This window comes from Melanostigma gelatinosum (assembly GCF_949748355.1).
Source record: "Melanostigma gelatinosum genome assembly, chromosome: 1".
NCBI classification, from domain to species: domain Eukaryota; kingdom Metazoa; phylum Chordata; class Actinopteri; order Perciformes; family Zoarcidae; genus Melanostigma; species Melanostigma gelatinosum.
Genome location: NC_136634.1, coordinates 515,659 through 540,000, shown reverse-complemented (window position 1 = coordinate 540,000; position 24,342 = coordinate 515,659). Strand labels below are relative to the sequence as shown.

The 24,342-nt window shown below is 44.2% G+C and overlaps 2 protein-coding genes across 6 annotated transcripts; both read right to left on the bottom strand.

Moving 5' to 3' along the window:
- Positions 1-1,147: 1,147 nt before the first annotated feature.
- snx20 (sorting nexin 20) lies at positions 1,148-3,119 on the bottom strand (the record flags this gene model as incomplete). Its single annotated transcript, XM_079273748.1, has 3 exons — positions 2,997-3,119; positions 2,328-2,470; positions 1,148-1,819 (listed from the first exon to the last, which is right to left on the bottom strand). Exons 1-3 carry the CDS (start codon positions 3,103-3,105, stop codon positions 1,148-1,150), a joined length of 924 nt encoding a protein of 307 aa, XP_079129874.1. The 5' UTR covers positions 3,106-3,119.
- Positions 3,120-4,190: 1,071 nt separating this feature from the next.
- rbl2 (retinoblastoma-like 2 (p130)) lies at positions 4,191-24,160 on the bottom strand. Of its 5 annotated transcripts, none has more exons than XM_079267426.1 (22): positions 23,910-24,160; positions 23,091-23,221; positions 19,998-20,198; positions 19,831-19,895; positions 18,645-18,773; positions 17,984-18,144; positions 17,772-17,836; positions 15,566-15,737; positions 15,307-15,470; positions 12,611-12,723; positions 12,311-12,414; positions 11,983-12,120; positions 11,733-11,897; positions 11,489-11,573; positions 11,181-11,408; positions 10,904-11,103; positions 10,645-10,821; positions 10,396-10,467; positions 7,977-8,076; positions 7,236-7,462; positions 4,800-4,976; positions 4,191-4,623 (listed from the first exon to the last, which is right to left on the bottom strand). In XM_079267426.1, the coding sequence occupies exons 1-22, from the start codon at positions 24,045-24,047 to the stop codon at positions 4,456-4,458; spliced, it is 3,180 nt and encodes a 1,059-aa protein (XP_079123552.1). In that variant the 5' UTR covers positions 24,048-24,160; the 3' UTR covers positions 4,191-4,455. The 5 variants fall into 5 exon arrangements, with proteins under 5 accessions (XP_079123552.1, XP_079123554.1, XP_079123553.1 ...); XM_079267428.1 differs by having other exon boundaries at positions 4,800-4,973; XM_079267427.1 differs by having other exon boundaries at positions 7,236-7,459.
- Positions 24,161-24,342: the final 182 nt, after the last annotated feature.

Sequence of the window (24,342 nt, the reverse complement as noted above, 5' to 3'; positions counted from 1 at the left end):
CGTATTATATCTACGATAGTACTTCATGTTTGATTAGTAGCTTCTAGAAGTCAACACACACAGTGAAGCATGCTGGGTAACGGTTCCAGACCATGTCAAGTAAACAGCACACATGAGATTAATATATGATTTATAAAATGAAGGACAGAATAAAGGACTCGTGGACCACTAACTCCTCCAGAGACTCAGATGAACTCGTGGACCACTAACTCCTCCAGAGACTCAGATGGACTCGTGGACCACTAACTCCTCCAGAGACTCAGATGGACTCGTGGACCACTAACTCCTCCAGAGACTCAGATGGACTCGTGGGCCACTAACTCCTCCAGAGACTCAGATGGACTCGTGGGCCACTAACTCCTCCAGAGACTCAGATGGACTCGTGGACCACTAACTCCTCCAGAGACTCAGATGAACTCGTGGACCACTAACTCCTCCAGAGACTCAGATGGACTCGTGGGCCACTAACTCCTCCAGAGACTCAGATGGACTCGTGGACCACTAACTCCTCCAGAGACTCAGATGGACTCGTGGACCACTAACTCCTCCAGAGACTCAGATGGACTCGTGGACCACTAACTCCTCCAGAGACTCAGATGGACTCGTGGACCACTAACTCCTCCAGAGACTCAGATGGACTCGTGGACCACTAACTCCTCCAGAGACTCAGATGGACTCGTGGACCACTAACTCCTCCAGAGACTCAGATGAACTCGTGGACCACTAACTCCTCCAGAGACTCAGATGGACTCGTGGACCACTAACTCCTCCAGAGACTCAGATGAACTCGTGGACCACTAACTCCTCCAGAGACTCAGATGAACTCGTGGACCACTAACTCCTCCAGAGACTCAGATGGACTCGTGGGCCACTAACTCCTCCAGAGACTCAGATGGACTCGTGGACCACTAACTCCTCCAGAGACGCAGATGAACTCGTGGACCACTAACTCCTCCAGAGACTCAGATGGACTCGTGGGCCACTAACTCCTCCAGAGACTCAGATGGACTCGTGGACCACTAACTCCTCCAGAGACTCAGATGGACTCGTGGACCACTAACTCCTCCAGAGACTCAGATGGACTCGTGGGCCACTAACTCCTCCAGAGACTCAGATGGACTCGTGGACCACTAACTCCTCCAGAGACTCAGATGAACTCGTGGACCACTAACTCCTTCAGAGAGCAGGAGGACACCTCCCCTCTCTCGGCGTCCCTGAGGACGGTCAGTTCCTCCTGTAACTGAGCCACAGGACGTCCCAGCTGATACCCTAAGTCCACCAGCAGGTCCAGCAGTGAGGCTCGGTAGCGTTTCAGTCCGTAGCGCCTTGTTGGAGGCAGAGCTCTCTGAGCTGCAGCAAACGCCTGTTCTGGTTCCTGCAGGTCCCGGTAGCAGACCGCGAGGGCGGACAGGGTGGGTACGATCAGGGTGGGGTTCTGCCACGGTAGCAGCTTCTCCTGAACCTCCAGAACGGTCTGCAGCTGGTCCACGGCGAGCTGGAACTGCCCGCCTCGTAGCAAACCGTGCGCTCGTTTCTGCTCCGGCTCGGTGAAGAACTCGGGGAAACGAGGCGAGTGTCGAACGCAGCGCACGGCGTAAAGTTGAGCCAGATAGTACTGGAGGCCGAGGCGTCGCTCCGAGATCAGCTCGGGGCTGAAGTTCCCACTCAGGAGTTTTCGGGGGAGAACCACGTCCTCCAGCTCCTCGTTGAACTCCTTCAGCAGTTTGTGGTGGAAGCGAGAGAAGTCGCTGTAGCGGCGCTCCACGGATGAACGGCGGGAATCGAAGCTGCCGGAGCGCATCACCACGACCTCGTACACCTGGAGACAAACAGGAAGCAGGAAGTCAAACGTCAGAGCGATGACTCAGCGACTATGTTCACATGCACACAAATATATAACATATTCAGTCTGAGCCATGCTAGCTGTTTCCCTCTGTTTACAGTCTTTATGCTAAGCTAAGATAGCTATGTCTCTGTCTCCAGTCTTTATGCTAAGCTAACTAGTAGTTTCCCTCTGTTTACAGTTTTTATGCTAAGCTAAGCCACTCAGCTGCTGTACAGACATGAGAGCTATATCAATATGAACATGTGACTCTCTTAGTAGAAGATGTACCTGCATTTAAAGACACAGTACAGACTTTATTATTCCTCTGGTTATAGTGATGTTAATATAAAACATGTTGTATTGATCCACAGGAGGCTGCTGTTCTGTGACGCATTTTATGATCTTGATTTGAAAGTTGAACGCTACAAAGAACAAATAAAGATTACAGGTGAACAGAGCTGCAGGTGTACCTGACACCTGACATACAGGTGTGACGTCTCACCACGTATTCGGTCAGAACATCTTTGATGATTCGAGTCGTTGGGATTTCAAACAGCAGCCTGACGGGTCGCTCTCTCTTCTTCACGGCTCTCAAGTTATGCTGCAGCTGGTTAGTGGTCAGACTGGAACAACTGGGAGGTTCATCTACACGCACACACACACACACACACACATACAAAATGTAATTTTAGTTAGAGATGCATTCATGTGTTACTATTTTATAAACAGTCGGGTAGTTGGTTCCAGTCCTAATGCAAAGGCCCGGTCACCATGGGCGACCGGGCCTTCGGCTCGGCAGCTCCACGCCTATGGACCAGATCCCTGACCACCTAAGGGCAACACAGACCCTGTCTCTTTAAGACCGGCCTAAAAACCTTTCTGTTCAGGAAAGCCTTTCTGACCGAAGTCACTGTCAGTTATTTCTTTTGTTTCTGTTCATTCACTGGTTTTCATTTTATTATAGTTTTTTTATGTTTTTACTATGTTTTTACTATGTACTGGCTCTGTGGCACTCTGAGATTTAAAAAATAAAAAAATGAAAAGTGCGTTACAAATAAAATACATTATTATTATTATTATTATTTTAAGCTAGCTTTTTCCCCCCTGTTTCAAGTCTTTATGCTAAGCTAAGCTGTTTCACAGTTAATCCTTGAGTACAAAGAGTCAGAACCTGGATCCATCAGGTCCGTCTCAGTCCGGTCTTCAGGATCCCTCTTTGGTTCTGGTTCTGTCATCTCAACCAACGTTCTGAAGAAGAAGTCCTGTAAACACATGAACATATACAGAGTGTGTGTGTGTGTGTGTGTGTGTGTGTGTGTGTGTGTGTGTGCTAACAGGAAGTTCCTCAGTTGTGAAAGAGGAAGTGACACTAAAGACAAACTGTCAGAGAGAATCACATGAACAGCTTGAATCTGTGATCAATTGAATGTATTCTCTAAAGCCCAAAATCACAAATTCTCCTCAGAGGGCTTTACAATCTGTACACATACGACATCCTCTGTCCCAGGATCCCTTGCGGGACGTCCCGCGTCGTGTTTCCTTCACCTGCAGTTCCTCTCTGCTCCTCTGGGGGGAGACACCTGTCTGATCTCAGTCTACATGTTCTGTTTCTAACCCTTTATACACTACAACTACAACTACAACAGTAATAATAATCATGATCATCATTATCATAATAACTATAATAAATAATAAATCTAAAAAGTCTGAATCAAAGTTTGAATTGTAAAAGTTGCTCTATGAAAACAGTGACATGTAAATAGTTTAAGAAGAGAGTAAACTGTTCACAGAGTATTAATATATATTAATAGACTATTATTTATCACATATTCTGTGGATATTAATTATTTCTATCTTTGTGAGGACGGAGTATTAACAGAGTTAATAGAGTACTAACAGAGTACTAACAGAGTAAAGTCTGTGAGGAGAACTTGTGATTTGTGGTTTTGGATTAAACAAAATAAATTGAGTTGAATTAAAGAATGAAACACGTGATCTTCATGTGTTTAGTTATTAATATAGTTTGAGACTGTCTTTATTAATCATGTTCTGGTTATTAAAATAACAGTACTCAACTACAATACTTAAGTACAATCTGGAAGTACTTTGTTTTTTTCTACTGCAGTACATATTGTACTTTTACTGCTCTACTTTTATCTGATAACTTTAGTTCCTTTACTTGTGATTAAAGATGATATGAAGTCATTTAAATGAGCTGCAACATTAAAGAGATAAACTAATTAACACATTAATAATCATAATACTATCATGTACTTTTCCTTCCTGAAGTGACGTTAACATGATGAATAATAATAAACTGTTATTTAAACACTAAGCACACATGTGAACAAACAGCTCCCTCTAGTGGCCACACGTAAACACTTTATTACCTCCGACGTCTATTAAAGTACAAAATAAAGGCACTTCACTTACATCGCCTCCATAAAATATCTTTTCTCTGTTTGTACAAATATTTACAGAACATGTAACAACAAGAAGCTCATGATTCACACATGATGATCAAAGAGATAAAACATTCTGTGTCAGACGAATTGATCTCCTCGTTGGTTATTAGTTGACAGACATAATGAGCATCGTGTTTATGATTATAGTGTGTGTGTGTGTGTGTCTCAGTGGGAGGAGCTCCGGTCGTTGGCGACGTCCTGCAGGCGGCGCAGCAGGGCAGACTGAGAGTCCTGACAGACCCTCTTGGGGGACGTCTGGTCCTCCAGAGCACGAGTCCTCTTCCTGGTGGGGGTCTCTCCGGTCCGGATCATTCTGTTGATCTCCTGCAGACGCTGGAGGTCAGAGGTCACAGATCAATACGTTGTTAAACGAAAGTGATGTCATCTGAGATCAATCAGATGACATCACTTCCTGTCTAGACTCTGTTCTGTTTTATTGATAATCTGGAGGCAGACATGTAACTACAGTACTGTATGTATGTGTGTGTGTGTGGGGGGGGGGGTCTCACGTTGGGGGGGCTGCTACAGATGTAGTAGTAGATCTTGTCTCGGGGACTCGATGTCGGGGGGGCGGAGCTCATCTTGTGAGGTGAGATGTAGATCGAGTGTTTGCTGGACAGAAGCATCCGACGGGGGGAGCCCGTCCTCAGGGAGGGGTACGGACACAGAGGGGGGGTCTCCAGCTGCTAACACACACACACACACACACACACACACATTTTTACAATGTAATGTATATTATTCTGTACTTTAAGTACACCTTGAAGCTGATACTTGAGTACATACTGGTTGGGATTGGACCAAAGCAGTGACGTCTCACTCTCTCTTTGTAACATGTCGTCCTCGTAACTCAATAGGTTCTACGATCAATGAATGACGTCATCCTCACCTTCATCCTCATCCTCACCTTCATCCTGATCCTCATCCTCACCTTCATCCTGATCCTGATCCTCATCCTCACCTTCATCCTCACCTTCATCCTCACCTTCATCCTCACCTTCATCCTCATCCTCACCTTCATCCTCACCTTCATCCTCACCTTCATCCTAATCCTCACCTTCATCCTCATCCTCACCTTCATCCTCACCTTCATCCTGATCCTCATCCTCATCCTGATCCTCACCGTCACCCTGATCCTCATCCTCATCCTCACCTTCATCCTCATCCTCACCTTCATCCTGATCCTCATCCTCATCCTCACCTTCATCCTCATCCTCACCTTCATCCTCATCTTCATCCTCAGCTTCATCCTCATCCTCATCCTCATCCTCATCCTCACCTCCATCCTCATCTTCACCTTCACCTTCATCCTCATCCTCACCTCCATCCTCATCCTCACCTTTGTCCTCATCCTCATCCTCACCTCCATCCTCATCTTCACCTTCATCCTCATCCTCACCTTCGTCCTCATCCTCATCCTCACCTTCATCCTCACCTCCATCCTCATCCTCACCTCCATCCTCATCCTCACCTTCATCCTCATCCTGATCCTCACCTTCATCCTCATCCTCACCACCATCCTCATCCTCACCTTCATCCTCATCCTCGCCTCCATCCTCATCCTCATCCTCATCCTCATCCTTACCTTCATCCTCATCCTCATCCTCAATTCCATCCTTATCCTCATCTTCATCCTCATCCGCACCTCCATCCTCATCCTCATCCTCATCTTCATCTTCATCATCATGCTCACCTCCATCCTCATCCTCATCCTCACCACCATCCTCATCCTCACCTTCATCCTCATCCTCACCTCCATCCTCATCCTCATCTTCATCCTCATCTTCATCCTCATCCTCACCTCCATCCTCACCTTCATCCTCATCATCACCTCCATCCTCATCTTCATCCTCATCCTCACCTCCATCCTCATCCTCACCTTCATCCTCATCCTCACCTCCATCCTCATCTTCATCCTCATCCTCAGCTCCATCCTCATCCTCACCTTTGTCCTCATCCTCATCCTCACCTTCATCCTCACCTCCATCCTCATCCTCACCTTCATCCTCATCCTGATCCTCACCTTCATCCTCATCCTCACCACCATCCTCATCCTCATCCTCACCACCATCCTCATCCTCACCTTCATCCTCATCTCGATCCTCATCCTCACCTTCATCCTCATCCTCACCTTCATCCTCATCCTGATCCTCACCTTCATCCTCATCCTCACCACCATCCTCATCCTCACCTCCATCCTCATCCTCATCTCCATCCTCATCCTCATCTCCATCCTCACCTCCATCCTCATCCTCACCTCCATCCTCATCCTCATCTCCATCCTCATCCTCACCCTCACCTCCAGCCTCATCCTCATCCTCACCTCCATCCTCAATCTCACCTTTGTCCTCATCCTCACCTTCATCCTCACCTCCATCCTCATCCTCACCTTCATCCTAATCCTGATCCTCACCTTCATCCTCATCCTCACCACCATCCTCATCCTCACCTTCATCCTCATCCTCACCTCCATCCTATCCTCACCTCCATCCTATCCTCACCTTCATCCTCATCCTCACCACATCCTCATCCTCACCTCCATCCTCATCTCCATCCTCATCCTCAACACCATCCTCATCCTCACCTTCATCCTCATCCTCATCTCCATCCTCATCCTCACCTTCATCCTCATCCTCATCCTCACCTTCATCCTCATCCTGATCCTCACCTTCATCCTCATCCTCACCACCATCCTCATCCTCACCTTCATCCTCATCCTCACCCTCATCCTCACCCCCATCCTCATCCTCACCTCCATCCTCATCCTCACCTCCATCCTCATCCCCATCCTCACCTTCATCCTCATCCTCATCCTCACCTCCATCCTCATCCTCACCTCCATCCTCATCCTCACCTCCATCCTCATCCCCATCCTCATCCTCACCTCCATCCTCATCCTCACCCTCATCCTCACTATTAAAAGATTCAAGATGAAGAAGACGAACCGCTGCTGACGGAGAGCTGGCTGAGTATCTCAGAGCGAAGAGTCTCATCTGTTTGATGTAAACGTGGTTGTAGAAGTGGATCAGGTCTCCTCGCTGCTCCTCAGCGTCACCCCCAGACGAGGAGGTCTTGTTGGGGGGGTCGGTCGGGGTGGAGGGAGCACTACCCGGCTGGGGGGGGGGCAAGGTGCTGCTGGAGCGAACAGGAACCGGACTGATGTCTCCAGCTGCTGGCAGGAGATCAGAGGAGACCAACAGGTCTTCACTTTATCACTTTGAGCTCCGTGTTTGGTCTCCATCGACGAACGTTTAAAGCTTTTATTCTGAAAAGAGACTACTGTGTGTGTGTGTGTGTGTGTGTGTGACGTTTAACACACCAAAGGTCTAAAAGACAGAGAATAGTTTAAGTATTTGCAGTTAAGAAACTAGATAATAAAAACCTTTGACATTGAGAAAATAACTTTCCAATAAAAAAGGATAAAAAGAGACGAACTGCTGAAACATATAAAAATATGGAAGGAATCTTTACAACTCATGAAAATGTAGGTATAAATGAATGACAATAATATATTAGAGCTCCTCAGACAAATGAACAATGATATTATGAAATTAGATTTCTCTTGTTGAACTATGTGTTATACCAAGAACCTTATATATATCAATATATAAAAAAGCACAACAAACAAAACATGTTTCCTCAGTGAATCCAGCACAAAGGACTGAACTAAACCAGCTATTTCTCACCTGGATCCTGGTGGACGTCGACAGGTGAGTTGAGTTTGTTGGTGTCGTTGCTGCCTGAGTGACGTCTCGTCCTCCCTGAGATCAACACACTCCTGTACACCTGAAACACACACACACACACACTTAGTACAGTTTGAGGTACTTGAGTATTTCCATGTTCTACTTTATACTTACTTCCTGTGTTTGATGTTTACTTCCTGTGTTTGATGTTTACGTCCTGTGTTTGATGTTTACTTCCTGTGTTTGATGTTTACTTCCTGTGTTGAATGTTTACTTCCTCTGTTTCCTGTCTACTTCCTGTGTTTAATGTTTACTTCCTGTGTTTCCTGTTTACTTCCTGTGTTTCCTGTTTACTTCCTGTGTTTTCTGTCTACGTCCTGTGTTTCATGTTTACTTCCTGTGTTTCCTGTCTACTTCCTGTGATTAATGTTTACTTCCTGTGTTTCCTGTTTACTTCTTGTGTTTCCTGTTTACTTCTTGTGTTTCCTGTTTACTTCCTGTGTTTCATGTTTACTTCCTGTGTTTCCTGTCTACTTCCTGTGTTTCCTGTCTACTTGCTGTGTTAATGTTTACTTCCTGTGTTTCCTGTTTACTTCCTGTTTTAATGTTTACTGCCTGTGTTTCCTGTTTACTTCCTGTGTTACCTGTTTACTTCTTGTGTTTCCTGTCTCCTTCCTGTGTTAATGTTTACTTACTGTGTTTCCTGTTTACTTATTGTGTTTCCTGTCTACTTCCTGTGTTAATGTTTACTTCCTGTGTTTCATGTTTACTTCCTGTGTTTGATGTTTACTTCCTGTGTTTGATGTTTACGTCCCGTGTTTGATGTTTACTTCCTGTGTTTGATGTTTACTTCCTGTGTTTCCTGTCTACTTCCTGTGATTAATGTTTACTTCCTGTGTTTCCTGTTTACTTCTTGTGTTTCCTGTTTACTTCCTGTGTTTAATGTTTACTTCCTGTGTTTCCTGTTTACTTCCTGTGTTTTCTGTCTACGTCCTGTGTTTCATGTTTACTTCCTGTGTTTCCTGTCTACTTCCTGTGATTAATGTTTACTTCCTGTGTTTCCTGTTTACTTCTTGTGTTTCCTGTTTACTTCCTGTGTTTCATGTTTACTTCCTGTGTTTCCTGTCTACTTCCTGTGTTTCCTGTCTACTTGCTGTGTTAATGTTTACTTCCTGTGTTTCCTGTTTACTTCCTGTTTTAATGTTTACTGCCTGTGTTTCCTGTTTACTTCCTGTGTTACCTGTTTACTTCTTGTGTTTCCTGTCTACTTCCTGTGTTAATGTTTACTTCCTGTGTTTCCTGTTTACTTATTGTGTTTCCTGTCTACTTCCTGTGTTAATGTTTACTTCCTGTGTTTCATGTTTACTTCCTGTGTTTAATGTTTACTTCCTGTGTTTCCTGTCTACTTCCTGTGTTTAATGTTTACTTCCTGTGCTTCATGTTTACTTCCTGTGTTTAATGTTTACTTCCTGTGTTTCCTGTCTACTTCCTGTGTTTAATGTTTACTTCCTGTGTTTCCTGTTTACTTCCTGTGTTTCCTGTTTACTTCCTGTGTTTCCTGTCTACGTCCTGTGTTTCATGTTTACTTCCTGTGTTTCCTGTTTACTTCTTGTGTTTCCTGTTTACTTCCTGTGTTTCCTGTCTACTTGCTGTGTTAATGTTTACTTCCTGTGTTTCCTGTCTACTTGCTGTGTTAATGTTTACTTCCTGTGTTTCCTGTTTACTTATTGTGTTTCCTGTCTACTTCCTGTGTTAATGTTTACTTCCTGTGTTTCATGTTTACTTCCTGTGTTAATGTTTACTTCCTGTGTTTCATGTTTACTTCCTGTGTTTAATGTTTACTTCCTGTGTTTCCTGTCTACTTCCTGTGTTTAATGTTTACTTCCTGTGCTTCATGTTTACTTCCTGTGTTTAATGTTTACTTCCTGTGTTTCCTGTCTACTTCCTGTGTTTAATGTTTACTTCCTGTGTTTCCTGTTTACTTCCTGTGTTTCCTGTTTACTTCCTGTGTTTCCTGTCTACGTCCTGTGTTTCATGTTTACTTCCTGTGTTTCCTGTTTACTTCTTGTGTTTCCTGTTTACTTCCTGTGTTTCCTGTCTACTTGCTGTGTTAATGTTTACTTCCTGTGTTTCCTGTCTACTTGCTGTGTTAATGTTTACTTCCTGTGTTTCCTGTTTACTTCTTGTGTTTCCTGTTTACTTCCTGTGTTAATGTTTACTTCTTGTGTTTCCTGTTTACTTCCTGTGTTAATGTTTACTTCCTGTGTTTCCTGTTTACTTCCTGTGTTAATGTTTACTTCTTGTGTTTCCTGTTTACTTCCTGTGTTAATGTTTACTTCCTGTGTTTCCTGTTTACTTCCTGTTTTAATGTTTACTTCCCGTGTTTCCTGTTGACTTCCTGTGTTTCCTGTTTACTTACACTGCTGCTGGCCTGAGGCTGCGTTCTGTAACACTTCATGATGTTCTGGAAGGATTTGTCTTCTTTGGTCACCTGAAAGAAACAACAGACATGTAGGTTTACTTTTAGAGAGAAACACACACAGTATACACACAGTATACACACTGTACACACAGTACACACAGTACACAGAGTACACACACAGTACACACAGTACACATAGTATACACAGTACACAGAGTACACACACAGTACACATAGTACACACACCTTGGCTATGACGTACACAGCACACATGAGCAGCTGGTCCAGGTGACGGTCCATCATCAGGTCGCTGCAGTGAACCAAAGAATGTTCAAAACACGTCCAGATCTTCCTCCTCAGATCTGAAGAGATGTCCAGTTTGGAACAAAGGTCTCTGAGACGGACGCTGGCCAGGTGGTACACCTGAGGACAAGGTGAGGACATCAGAAGCAGCTGGTAGTAACCCATGAGAACCAGTGAGGTCTCCATGAGGACAGTGTGGTACCTTCCTGAAGAACAGCGACAGCGATCCTTTCCTCAGCGGACCACCGGCTGCTGGTTTAGCCGGTGTGCTGACGACCGATTGGACGGTGAGGGTGCCGGTCAGAGTCTGTGAGGACAGTGGCTGCAGCGTGGCGCCGCCCTGTCCGGTCACGCTCACCTGGACGGGGAAGAAGGTGATGCCTCCGCTCTCATTGGCTATCCCTGCAGAGGTCAGAGGTTTGTTACTCGTCATTGTCATCGCCCTTCTGCGTTCAGTGTCGGCGTCGTCGGTAACTCACCTTGCACCGGAATGGTGACCGTCTGCCCGTTGTTGGCGGTGACGGTGGCAGTCGCCATTGAGACCACCGTCTGCCCAGCTGGGATGGTGGCGACCAGGCCGGTCGGGGCGGTCTTGGTCACGGCGGTCGGTTCTCCGTCCGCAGGGTCGACGAACAGACGGCGGCGAAACGGGCCGGTGAGAGGAGAGCTGTACCGGTCAAACAGCATGGTCGGGGACGGGGACACGCCTGAGGACGGACGGACAGATTAAAGACACAAAGACGTGATGAATTTCTACAACTAAAACACCACAGAAGACGTTACTAACCTCTGAGTTCTGGTCCCTGGTTGATGGGAGTCTGAGGAACACTGCTGCTCTCATCGCTTTGTTCCAGATACTGAGGGGGCATCACCTGAACCAGCACCAGACCAAGACCACATTACATCCAGACCAAGACCAGGTTACATCCAGACCACAAACAGGAACAAATGAGGGTGTTGTAACATATTCAAATTCAGGATTCCCGTTTATTAATAACCACGATGAACTGAGTGTGTTGTGGTTTATGGACCTGCTTGCAGGCGGGGACGTGGTCTTTGGCCCCACGAAGGCTCTCCCACAGCGGGGAGTCGCTGGTCCAGGTCAGACTCTCCAGAACCTGCTCCTCCACCTGGTTCAGGTGCTTCACCACCTCCCGAAACAGACCCTGCTCCGACCGCACCAGCACCTCGATCACCTGAACATCACAGGTCTTATTATTATCCTCACCTCCTGCTTTTAATTGATTAATTACATTAAGAAGTGATCGGTGGTATTGATACCTTGTAGAAGTGATACGCTGGCAGCTGGAAGATGGTGATCAAGTTGGGGAAATCTCCTGGAGGTCTGTAGGAGAAGACCACGATCTCCAGACAGCAGACCAACAGAGAGCGGTGGAAGACGTCCTGCTCCAGGATACACTGACACACACACATGTTAAATTAGTGTTTTTGTGAATAGAGTCTGGTGCCTTGGAAGAGAGCATAGAAAGGTAAAACACTGACTACGGAGAAGAAGCTAAACACCTAAACATCAGTACTGTCCCTTTAAGATGGACAGATACAACTTTACATCCGACTCCAGTTCAAATAATACCACAAAAATACTCACGGACAAGTCTGCGTCTCCCAGGATCATCTTCTCTCTCTCGATGATGGACTCCAGCATCCTGTAGTAGAGCGCCTCCGCCAGGTGGAAGTACTTTACTGCCATGTCTACGAGGAGGAGGTTTAGAGAGGAGTTAGTCCATCGGCTCAAGCTCTCAGGGGGTCATCTCACCATTTTGTGCCTCCTCGATCCCTATATTTGTTTTCCCAGGAACACTTCCTCAAAGGACACATCGGTGTTTCCCAACTCCTCGCTCCTAAAGATGCATTTTAGAAATCAGAACTGAGAAAGACTCATTTGTACCTCTCCCCATCACCTTGCTCTCTGGCCCGCTGCCCTCGTAGTGTTGACACAAGAGCTCAAACATGTCCTTCAGGCGCTTGCTGATGACATCACTGGGGTCTCTGGCACAGGTCCTTCAGGAAGACAGTTTCTGTTGTTACTTCAAGCACCAACAGTGGTGGTTGTTCAGTAAAACATCTCACATCTAGGTTTCCAGGTTCAGAGACAAACTAGAGTAGAGTAGGGTAGAGTAGAATAGAGTATTGTAGGGTAGGGTATAGTCAGGTATAGTGGGGTAGAGTAGAGTACAGTAGGGTATAGTAGGGTACAGTAGGGTATAGTAGGGTATAGTAGGGTAGAGTAGAGTACAGTAGGGTAGAGTACAGTAGGGTATAGTAGGGTAGAGTAGAGTACAGTAGGGTAGAGTAGGGTAGAGTAGAGTACAGTAGGGTATAGTAGGGTAGAGTAGAGTACAGTAGGGTATAGTAGGGTAGAGTAGAGTACAGTAGGGTAGAGTAGGGTAGAGTAGAGTACAGTAGGGTAGAGTAGGGTAGAGTAGAGTACAGTAGGGTATAGTAGGGTAGAGTAGAGTACAGTAGGGTATAGTAGGGTAGAGTAGAGTACAGTAGGGTAGAGTAGGGTAGAGTAGAGTACAGTAGGGTATAGTAGGGTAGAGTAGAGTACAGTAGGGTAGAGTAGAGTACAGTAGGGTAGAGTAGGGTAGAGTAGAGTACAGTAGGGTAGAGTAGGGTAGAGTAGAGTACAGTAGGGTAGAGTAGGGTAGAGTAGAGTACAGTAGGGTAGAGTAGGGTAGAGTAGGGCAGAGTAGGATAGAGTGGGGCAGAGTAGATTAGGGTAGAGTAGAGTAGGATAGAGTAGATTAGGGTAGATTAGGGTAGAGTAGAGTACAGTAGGGTAGAGTAGGGTAGAGTAGAGTACAGTAGGGTAGAGTAGGGTAGAGTAGAGTACAGTAGGGTAGAGTAGGGTAGAGTAGGGTAGAGTAGGGCAGAGTAGGATAGAGTGGGGCAGAGTAGATTAGGGTAGAGTAGAGTAGGATAGAGTAGATTAGGGTAGATTAGGGTAGATTAGGGTAGGGTATAGTAGATTAGGGTAGAGTAGAGTAGGGCAGAGTAGAGTAGAGTAGGGTGTTTCCCAAGGGCGTAGGTTTGCATAGGGTCCATAGGGACTGGTCATGACCAAAGTTTTGGAAAGACACAATTGTCCCCACCAATATTTTGTTAATTTGAATTGCCTGTTAGAAAAAATAATTTTGCACAATATATTTGCAAAGCCATTCGTATTATTATTAGTGCTGGGCAAGTTAACGCGTTATTACCGCGTCAACGCATTAATTAATTAACGCCGACAATTATTTTATAGTGCGTTTTTTTATTTTGAAAGTGCGTTGCTCACTGGCAGCGGTGGAGGAATGGAGACTACTGGACATCGCTGGTAAAGTCAGCAGACACTCAGATCTCCGTGGTCCACTCACAGACACTCACATGTTAGTGCACCTATATGCTGACATTCACCGTAAACACATTCAAACGCACAGATCGGGAGCGAGCGAAGGACTTTGAAAGTTAACGGAAAGATTGACGTGAGACAACATCCGGTTTCTTCAGACCAACATCCGGTTTTCAGAATAATATTATTTATTTGGTGCAGAATACTGTTTTGTATTTAAACTAAGGTTTTGTTACTGTTATTGTGTTTAAATCAGTTCGAAGTTGCACAAATGTTAATATATTTTAATAAAGTTTGCCTGTTCAACATAATATCAACCAGGGGCGTTGTGAAGCCCCCCTCAAATGTTCTTCAGCCCCCCCCAAATAATTTGGCATTAATGGCTTTAAAAAAAAAAGAAGAAGAAAAAGAAATATATTTTTATTTTGATGATGTCATTAAATTAAACTATTGTTTCTCACATGGACAAGTTATTTATAACTCTAACAGGCTACATATGTGCGTGCGTTCTGGTTTGTATGTTTTCTCACCCTTCAAATTACAATCCAATAGCCTATCATCATACTTAACGATATAAAGTTGACAGTGTCAGGTCCATTCTCCATCCATTGTGTGCGGCCCCTTTAAGAATTAGGATTTGGGAGAGACGCGGCTATTCTTTATTTGAGAAAAGTTCATATTTGTGTTGTCAAATTTCACTATGACCCTGAAATTCTGTCTCTTGTGTTGTCATATACTGAATGCAAGCAAAACTACAGAGCAAAATTACACTCTTTCTGATTGAACCAATCTATGAACTGTCTGAAACAATGGATATCCGCGGCCCCAAATGGGCCCCCAAAAAAATTGCAGCGCAAAAATTACATTACATTACAGTCATTTAGCAGACGCTTTTATCCAAAGCGACTTACAATTCAGATTCTATCACATTTCTACACCGTAGGCACAACTACGGGATCAATTTTGGGGTTAAGTGTCTTGCTCAAGGACACATCGACATGCGACTAGCAGAGCCGGAGCCGGGGTTTGACCCGCCAACCCTCTGATTGAAAGATGGCTCTGCTATCCACTTAGCCACAGTCGCCCCCTAAAAAAATTGCCCCTCCCCTTGGGGCCCCCCCTTTCTTTGAATCCTAGAAACGCCCCTGACCAACCAAGACTTTGGATGCCGGGGGGGCAGTGTCCCTTACCGATGCCGAGACCAAACCTACGCCCTTGGTGTTTCCAGGTTTAGGTTTTAACAAACATACCTGAGAGTCTCTCTCAGTTTAGCGCTCGGCCCTTGTTTGGTTCCTGACAGCAGAGTGTGGAGTTGCCCGACGCTCTTCATGGCAGACGAGACGGGAGACGACCATCTGTTCTCCTGAACGTACTTCCTCCCCGTCAGAGGAGTGGACACCTTCAGAGCCGAGGCCTGACGGGAGGAGAGACGACGGGTCTTCAATGTTTTCTGTTTATTCACAGCAATAAATAATAAAACTGCGGGCTAGTTCATGTTAGCCGTCTCACTGTGAGGCTGGTGTGAAGCCTGTATGTGGTGCTGTCCTGGTTCTCCACCCCCTCACACAGGCTGGGCCCCGGGGTCCCGATGTCCTCGCTCGCCCCCTCACCGGTGAAGATCCTCTCATCCAGACTACCAGTGGCCAGAACATGTTCCTCATACACCCGAGTCAGAGACAAACTAGAGTAGGGTAGGGTAGAGTAGGGTAGGGTAGAGTAGGGTAGGGTAGAGTAGGGTAGAGTAGAGTAGCGTAGAGCAGAGTAGGGTAGAGTAGAGTAGGGTAGAGTAGGGTAGGGTAGAGTAGAGTAGGGTAGAGTAGGGTAGAGTAGGGTAGAGTAGAGTAGAGTAGGGTAGAGTAGGGTAGAGTAGAGTAGGGTAGCGTAGAGTAGAGTAGAGTAGAGTAGAGTAGAGTAGGGTAGAGTAGGGTAGAGTAGGGTAGGGTAGGGTAGAGTAGGGTAGAGTAGGGTAGGGTAGAGTAGAGTAGAGTAGAGTAGGGTAGAGTAGAGTAGAGTAGGGTAGAGTAGGGTAGAGTAGAGTAGCGTAGAGTAGGGTAGGGTAGGGTAGAGTAGAGTAGAGTAGGGTAGAGTAGAGTAGGGTAGAGTAGGGTAGAGTAGGGTAGGGTAGAGTAGAGTAGGGTAGAGTAGGGTAGGGTAGAGTAGAGTAGAGTAGGGTAGGGTAGAGTAGAGTAGGGTAGAGTAGGGTAGAGTAGGGTAGGGTAGAGTAGAGTAGGGTAGCGTAGAGTAGAGTAGAGTAGGGTAGAGTAGGGTAGAGTAGGGTAGGGTAGAGTAGAGTAGGGTAGAGTAGAGTAGAGTAGGGTAGGGTAGAGTAGAGTAGGGTAGCGTAGAGTAGAGTAGGGTAGAGTAGGGTAGCGTAGAGTAGAGTAGGGTAGAGTAGAGTAGAGTAGGGTAGAGTAGAGTAGTGTAGAGTAGAGTAGGGTAGAGTAGAGTAGAGTAGGGTAGAGTAGGGTAGGGTAGAGTAGCGTAGAGTAGGGTAGAGTAGAGTAGAGTAGGGTAGAGTAGGGTAGGGTAGAGTAGAGTAGCGTAGAGTAGGGTAGAGTAGAGTAGAGTAGGGTAGAGTAGGGTAGAGTAGGGTAGGGTAGAGTAGAGTAGGGTAGAGTAGCGTAGAGTAGAGTAGGGTAGAGTAGGGTAGGGTAGAGTAGGGTAGAGTAGAGTAGGGTAGAGTAGAGTAGGGTAGAGTAGAGTAGCGTAGAGTAGAGTAGGGTAGAGTAAGGTAGGGTAGAGTAGGGTAGAGTAGGGTAGAGTAGAGTAGAGTAGGGTAGAGTAGAGTAGGGTAGAGTAGGGTAGAGTAGGGTAGAGTAGCATAGAGTAGAGTGGGGTATAGTAGGGTAGGGTACAGTAGGGTAGAGTAGGGTAGAGTACAGTAGAGTAGGGTAGAGTAGCGTAGAGTAGAGTGGGGTAGAGTAGGGTAGAGTAGGGTAGGGTAGAGTAGAGTAGAGTAGGGTAGAGTAGGGTAGAGTAGAGTAGAGTAGGGTAGAGTAGCATAGAGTAGAGTAGGGTAGAGTAGGGTAGAGTAGGGTAGAGTAGCATAGAGTAGAGTGGGGTAGAGTAGGGTAGGGTAGAGTAGGGTAGAGTAGGGTAGGGTAGAGTAGCGTAGAGTAGAGTAGGGTAGAGTAGGGTAGAGTAGAGTAGAGTAGGGTAGAGTAGCATAGATTAGAGTGGGTAGAGTAGAGTAGGGTAGAGTAGAGTAGGGTAGAGTAGCGTAGAGTAGAGTGGGGTAGAGTAGGGTAGAGTAGGGTAGGGTAGAGTAGAGTAGGGTAGAGTAGAGTAGGGTAGAGTAGGGTAGAGTAGCATAGAGTAGAGTGGGGTAGAGTAGAGTAGGGTAGAGTAGAGTAGGGTAGAGTAGAGTAGAGTAGAGTAGCGTAGAGTAGAGTAGGGTAGAGTAGGGTAGAGTAGAGTAGAGTAGGGTAGAGTAGGGTAGAGTAGGGTAGAGTAGAGTAGGGTAGAGTAGGGTAGGGTAGAGTAGGGTAGAGTAGAGTAGGGAAACAACTGTTATGACACATGAACAGATGACTGTAAAGAACATGTCATCAGATGAAGTGAAACAATGATGAAACTGGACACATTTATGAACATTCTGCCCCCAAAATAAACCGGTCAGAAACCATTTGTTATGAATTCTATCTAAATGCTAACACATTAGATACATATGATCACATTATAATCAATGAACTGTTCAATAACAGCCAACACTCACAAACTGTCTCCAAAGTTCATGGGATCCAGAAAGCCAGTCAGACTGTCCTCCTTTCCTCTGACAATCTGTAGGAGAGAGTTTAGATTACCCACCACATCTACCGTGTGTGTGTGTGTGTGAGTGTGAGTGTCTGTCTGTCTATAGCAGCATGTCTCACCCTCTTGTGGAAGAGCTTCTTGATGAACAGACTAGTCTATAGCAGCATGTCTCACCCTCTTGTGGAAGAGCTTCTTGATGAAGGGTTTCCAGAAGTGTTCTTTGACCCCTTTGGCCTCCAGCACCAGACCATCATGCAGCTCACACAGCTGCTCTATGAAGCAGTGCGGCCCTGAAGACGGCCTGAAGTCTTTAGTGCTGAAGTCCTCTGGTAGACCTGGAGGACCCACACACACAGACCAGGACCCTGTTTCATCATCATTATTCACTACTACAGTAGATCAAACATTCTAGTAATATCAAAAAAAGGTAAACGTGTTGAATCATATCGAGAGAAATCACGTTGTAATTTTCTGCATCAGTCACCCAATCATGGTTCAGAATTAAAGTTCTGCTCCATCTACTGTGGTAACACACTGACTATGGAGGAGAACCGCCGATAAACATCACTACTGTCTCTTTAAGATGTTCAGTGTGATCTAGTGTTTCAAACCAGCTTGTTTCCTGAGTGGATGCAGCTTGACGTGGAGTCAGAGCCGCTTCCTCTCAGCACAATAAACACTATGTTTTGGAGAAGGAGGTGGAGGAAACACCAGGCTGATTTATTTTAGTTTGATTTATTAGTGCAGAGCTGATAAGCAGGCTTCCCTCCACAGCGTCGTGTTTCACAGCTCTATGTGGGTTTGAGATCTGATGTGGTTCAGTGTGAGGGTTCACCTCTGAAGTTGGGGTTCAGCAGGTCCTTCCTGGCGTTGCACAGCAGAGCGTTGGTGAACACCAGATCCAGGGCACACAGCAGCAGGTGGTAGGAGTTCACCAGGTCATCGCTGATCATCGGGAAGTTCCCTGAAAGGACAGAAAACACCAGCGGATCAGGACACTCTTCACCCTCCCTTGAGCAAGGCACTTCAGAGCTCCTCCTGTTTGTTCCTCTCATGTGTTAACATCAAAAATAAGCATCTAGGAGGAACAACTTTCTGTCTGCTGCATCAGAAACAAACAATGTAATGGACATAAATTATGTTTTTCAACATTTTATATTGATGTTTCCTTCCAATGTTTTCTATTTACATACAGATTACAAAAATAGCTGCATGTCATTGTCCAGCTACTTGGATAGAAAATACAGTCTCACCTCAGGAAACAGATGAAAAGCGTATTTAATGTTGCAGCAAACTGTGTGTTTTTATCCATACACGAGGATGAGGCTGGACGTGTGCTACCGTACAGATGTTAAACACACGGAGCTGCTGTTCTCAGGATTATGAATAAAAACATCCAAAACCCTGAGAGCAAACCTTTGGAAACATTTAATACCTCGGGTTCATTGGAGGACATCTTAAAAGGTGAATCTGAGTTTTTTTATTTTGTCTAAACTGTGGTGCATCACTAGATAATCTGTCTCCAGAAATGTGTTCAGATGTTTGAACACCAACATCAGAGAACCAGCTGAGAACGAGGACTCTGGATCTTGTCCCGTACAAAGAGGACGTCTCTGGACCGTGTCCACTTATCAATCTGAGGGTCTGGTATCCAGATCAAATCAGAAACAGACGATCTCTGTTGGTCAGATGTGATCACAGTCTGTCTCTGTTTATGTTCACCAGCTAGTCTCTGAAGTCCCGAGACGTTCAGGACCAGGTCCTTTATGTCTCGTGTGAACAGGAACAATGATCAATATTCAGGTAAATCTGATCCACCAGTGTCCTCTGAAAGACCTCCAAACATCATCTTCTTCTGGTGAGTTTTATGGCGGCTGCCATCTTTAAGTGTTACATTAGCGCCACCTGCTGGCTGTCCTTGATACTTCTATCCATTGAAATGTTAGGTGTGACCAGTAAAACCACCAGCTGGAAGGCCTCCCAGTCGTTTAGTGGTGCAGCAGACCAGAGGAGCTGGTTACCTTTAGCGTGGACAAACAGAACCCAGCAGAAGTTGAAGACCTCGGTCACAGAGCAGGGATGACGTCTGGAGACAGAAGACCAGAGGAGACATCGTCAGCTATAATTAAACAACACCGTGAAACAAAGAAGCACCAGAACCGGCTGCTCGGGAGAGGTCAAAGCGCACCTCTGTTTGCGGCTGCGGTGAACTCGGGTCGGCTCCTCGGACGGCGCCTTGAAGATGGCTTTGAAGATCGGGACGTACTTCTTGAAGATCACAGCCGACACGGTGAAGTTTCTCTCTAGCTTATTGGTGCTCTGACGGAAGTCCTGAGGAAGGTCGGCCATGTCCTGCCACTTCTTGATCTTATTAAAGAACTCTATCAGACTGTGAGGAGACACAACTCTGACTTATGAAAGAACTCGATGTCCTGTTACTTCTTGATCTTATTAAAGAACTCGATGTCCTGTTACTTCATCTTATTAAAGAACTCTATATCCTGTTACTTCTTCTCATTAAAGAACTCTATGTCCTGTTACTTCTTCTCATGAAAGAACTCTATGTGCTGTTACTTCTTCTCATGAAAGAACTCTATATCCTGTTACTTCTGCTCATGAAAGAACTCTATATCCTGTTACTTCTTCTCATGAAAGAACTCTATGTCCTGTTACTTCTTCTTCTTATTAAAGAACTCTATATCCTGTTACTACTTCTTCTTATTAAAGAACTCTATATCCTGTTACTACTTCTTCTCATGAAAGAACTCTATGTCCTGTTACTTCTTCTTCTTATTAAAGAACTCTATATCCTGTTACTTCTTCTTCTTATTAAAGAACTCTATATCCTGTTACTTCTTCTCATGAAAGAACTCTATGTCCTGTTACTTCTTCTTATTATTAAAGAACTCTATATCCTGTTACTACTTCTTCTTATTAAAGAACTCTATGACCTGTTACTTCTTCTTATTAAAGAACTCTATATCCTGTTACTTCTTCTTCTCATTAAAGACCTCTATATCCTGTTACTTCTTCTTCTTATTAAAGAACTCTATATCCTGTTACTTCTTCTTCTTATTAAAGAACTCTATGTCCTGTTACTTCTTCTCATTAAAGAACTCTATGTCCTGTTACTTCTTCTCATGAAAGAACTCTATATCCTGTTACTTCATCTTATTAAAGAACTCTATATCCTGTTACTTCTTCTTCTCATTAAAGAACTCTATATCCTGTTACTTCTTCTCATGAAAGAACTCTATATCCTGTTACTTCTTCTCATGAAAGAACTCTATATCCTGTTACTTCATCTTATTAAAGAACTCTATATCCTGTTACTTCTTCTTCTCATTAAAGAACTCTATATCCTGTTACTTCTTCTCATGAAAGAACTCTATATCCTGTTACTTCTTCTTCTCATGAAAGAACTCTATATCCTGTTACTTCTTCTCATGAAAGAACTCTATATCCTGTTACTTCTTCTTCTCATTAAAGAACTCTATGTCCTGTTACTTCTTCTTATTAAAGAACTCTATGTCCTGTTACTTCTTCTTCTTATTAAAGAACTCTATGTCCTGTTACTTCTTCTTATTAAAGAACTCTATGTCCTGTTACTTCTCCTTCTTATTAAAGAACTCTATGTCCTGTTACGTCTTCTTATTAAAGAACTCTATGTCTTGTTACTTCATCTTATTAAAGAACTCTATGTCCTGTTACTTCTTCTTCTTATTAAAGAACTCTGTCTTGTTACTTCATCTTATTAAATAACTCTATGTCCTGTTACTTCTTCTCATGAAAGAACTCTATATCCTGTTACTTCTTGTCATGAAAGAACTCTATATCCTGTTACTTCTTCTTCTTATTAAAGAACTCTATGTCCTGTTACTTCATCTTATTAAAGAACTCTATGTCCTGTTACTTCATCTTATTAAAGAACTCTATGTCCTGTTACTTCTTCATCTTATTAAAGAACTCTATGTCCTGTTACTTCATCTTATTAAAGAACTCTATGTCCTGTTACTTCTTCATCTTATTAAAGAACTATATGTCCTGTTACTTCTTCTTATTAAAGAACTCTATGTCCTGTTACTTCTTCTTCTTATTAAAGAACTCTATATCCTGTTACTTCTTCTTCTCATTAAAGAACTCTATGTCCTGTTACTTCATCTTATTAAAGAACTCTATGTCCTGTTACTTCTTCTTCTCATTAAATAACTCTATGTCCTGTTACTTCTTCTTATTAAAGAACTCTATATCCTGTTACTTCTTCTCATGAAAGAACTCTATACCCTGTTACTTCTTCTTATTAAAGAACTCTATATCCTGTTACTTCTTCTTATTAAAGAACTCTATGTCGTTACTTCTTCTTCTCATTAAAGAACTCTATGTCCTGTTACTTCATCTTATTAAAGAACTCTATGTCCTGTTACTTCTTCATCTTATTAAAGAACTCTATGTCCTGTTACTTCATCTTATTAAAGAACTCTATGTCCTGTTACTTCTTCATCTTATTAAAGAACTCTATGTCCTGTTACTTCATCTTATTAAAGAACTCTATGTCCTGTTACTTCTTCATCTTATTAAAGAACTCTATGTCCTGTTACTTCTTCTTATTAAAGAACTCTATGTCCTGTTACTTCTTCTTCTTATTAAAGAACTCTATATCCTGTTACTTCTTCTTCTCATTAAAGAACTCTATGTCCTGTTACTTCATCTTATTAAAGAACTCTATGTCCTGTTACTTCTTCATCTTATTAAAGAACTCTACGTCCTGTTACTTCATCTTATTAAAGAACTCTATGTCCTGTTACTTCTTCATCTTATTAAAGAACTCTATGTCCTGTTACTTCATCTTATTAAAGAACTCTATGTCCTGTTACTTCATCTTATTAAAGAACTCTATGTCCTGTTACTTCATCATTCTATAATATATTAAATATATATATTGTTAAATATTGTACTTTTTACTGTACAGATTCAGATAATTAATCCACTAATAAATGATGATGTATTGTTAAAGATTAAACTACCAGCAGTATATAAAGTGATCATTAATAAAACATATGCAACTACTCTGCATCATGAGTACTTTTACTTTTGGTACTTTAGGCATGTCGATAATAATACTTTTGTTCTTTTACTGAAGAATTACAGATTTTTACATGTATTTCTACACTGTGGTATTCGTACTTTTACTGAAGAAGATCAGAGTACTTCTTCCCCCACTGGGTAATAAACAGAGTCAGACAGACCTTCAGGTGAGAGCACAGGTGCATTGTGGGCCTACCTCATCTCTGAGCAGCGTAGGATTCTGGTCAGAGAGACGTAGTTTCCTTCAGTGGTTCCTTTACCCACCATGGGGACTGAAGACCTGCAGGCTACATACAGAGAGCAGGACAACCAGTGGAGGACGCTGCCCTGGAGACATGATGGGGGGGGTTCTATTATTTCCTCGAGTACTCCATAGTTATGTCTTTAAATGTCAGAAAACAGTGAGAAACCGGCGGTGACATCAGTTATCGTTTTGTCCGACTCACCGTCCAGAAATACAAACATTTCATCATCACGTGTGACAAAGAAAAGACTCAAATCCTCACATGTCCTCTGTTTTAGAGAAAGAAGTAGTTTGACTGAAACAGACAGACAGACTAATGTCTCCTAATGGCTCCTATAATGTCTCCTTACGTTTTCTATAATGTCTCCTGGTGTCTCACCTATAGTTCCTGCTCATGTCCTCGTAGCTCCTCCACACCTCTCTACTCGCCTCCTAATGTCTCCTAACGTCTCCTTACGTCTTCTATAATGTCTCCTAATGTCTTCTATAATGTCTCCTAGTGTCTCACCTATAGTTCCTGCTCATGTCCTCGTAGCTCCTCCACACCTCTCTACTCGCCTCCTAACGTCTCCTTACGTCTTCTATAATGTCTCCTAATGTCTCCTTACGTCTTCTATAATGTCTCCTAGTGTCTCACCTCTAAGGTATAGTTCCTGCTCATGTCCTCGTAGCTCCTCCACGCCTCTCTACTCGCCTCCTAATGTCTCCTAATGTCTTCTATAATGTCTCCTAATGTCTCCTTACGTCTTCTATCATGTCTCAGTGTCTCACCTCTAAGGTATAGTTCCTGCTCATGTCCTCGTAGCTCCTCCACGCCTCTCTACTCGCCTCCTCGTCCATATTTAAAGCTCGACACAGGTCTTCAAACCCGGTTCGAGCTTTCTGCAGAAACTCGTCCTCGTCGCTCATTTTCGTTTCTTTTTACAACAAATAAAACGGTTAAAATGTTAGTTTGGTATAAACCGAGCGACACTAGCGGTAAACAGCCGCTGTTTAACCGAATCTCTCCGTAGCAGCGTTATTACCGGTTATTACCGAGTCGTACCGAGCGGCCATTTAAAGGTCCTCTCACTGACAGCTACGGCGGCGCGTGGCCGCTAAGAACGTAGGTATGGTCACGAGCCACGACGTCTGACGTCATTTGGTGCGTAACTGTACGTAGAGAATAGCGGCTCAGGCCTCAGCCCACTAAACGTGCGTAACT

Coding starts and splice junctions, on each gene's coding strand:
- rbl2 (XM_079267426.1), bottom strand. CDS start 24,047: ATGAGCGACGAGGACGAGTTTCTGCAGAAAGCTCGAACCGGGTTTGAA. Junction 7,463..7,976: donor CGACGTCCACCAGGATCCAG/GTGAGAAATAGC, acceptor ATCTCCTGCCAG/CAGCTGGAGACATCAGTCCG. Junction 4,977..7,235: donor CCAGCTCTCCGTCAGCAGCG/GTTCGTCTTCTT, acceptor TGTGTGTGTTAG/CAGCTGGAGACCCCCCCTCT.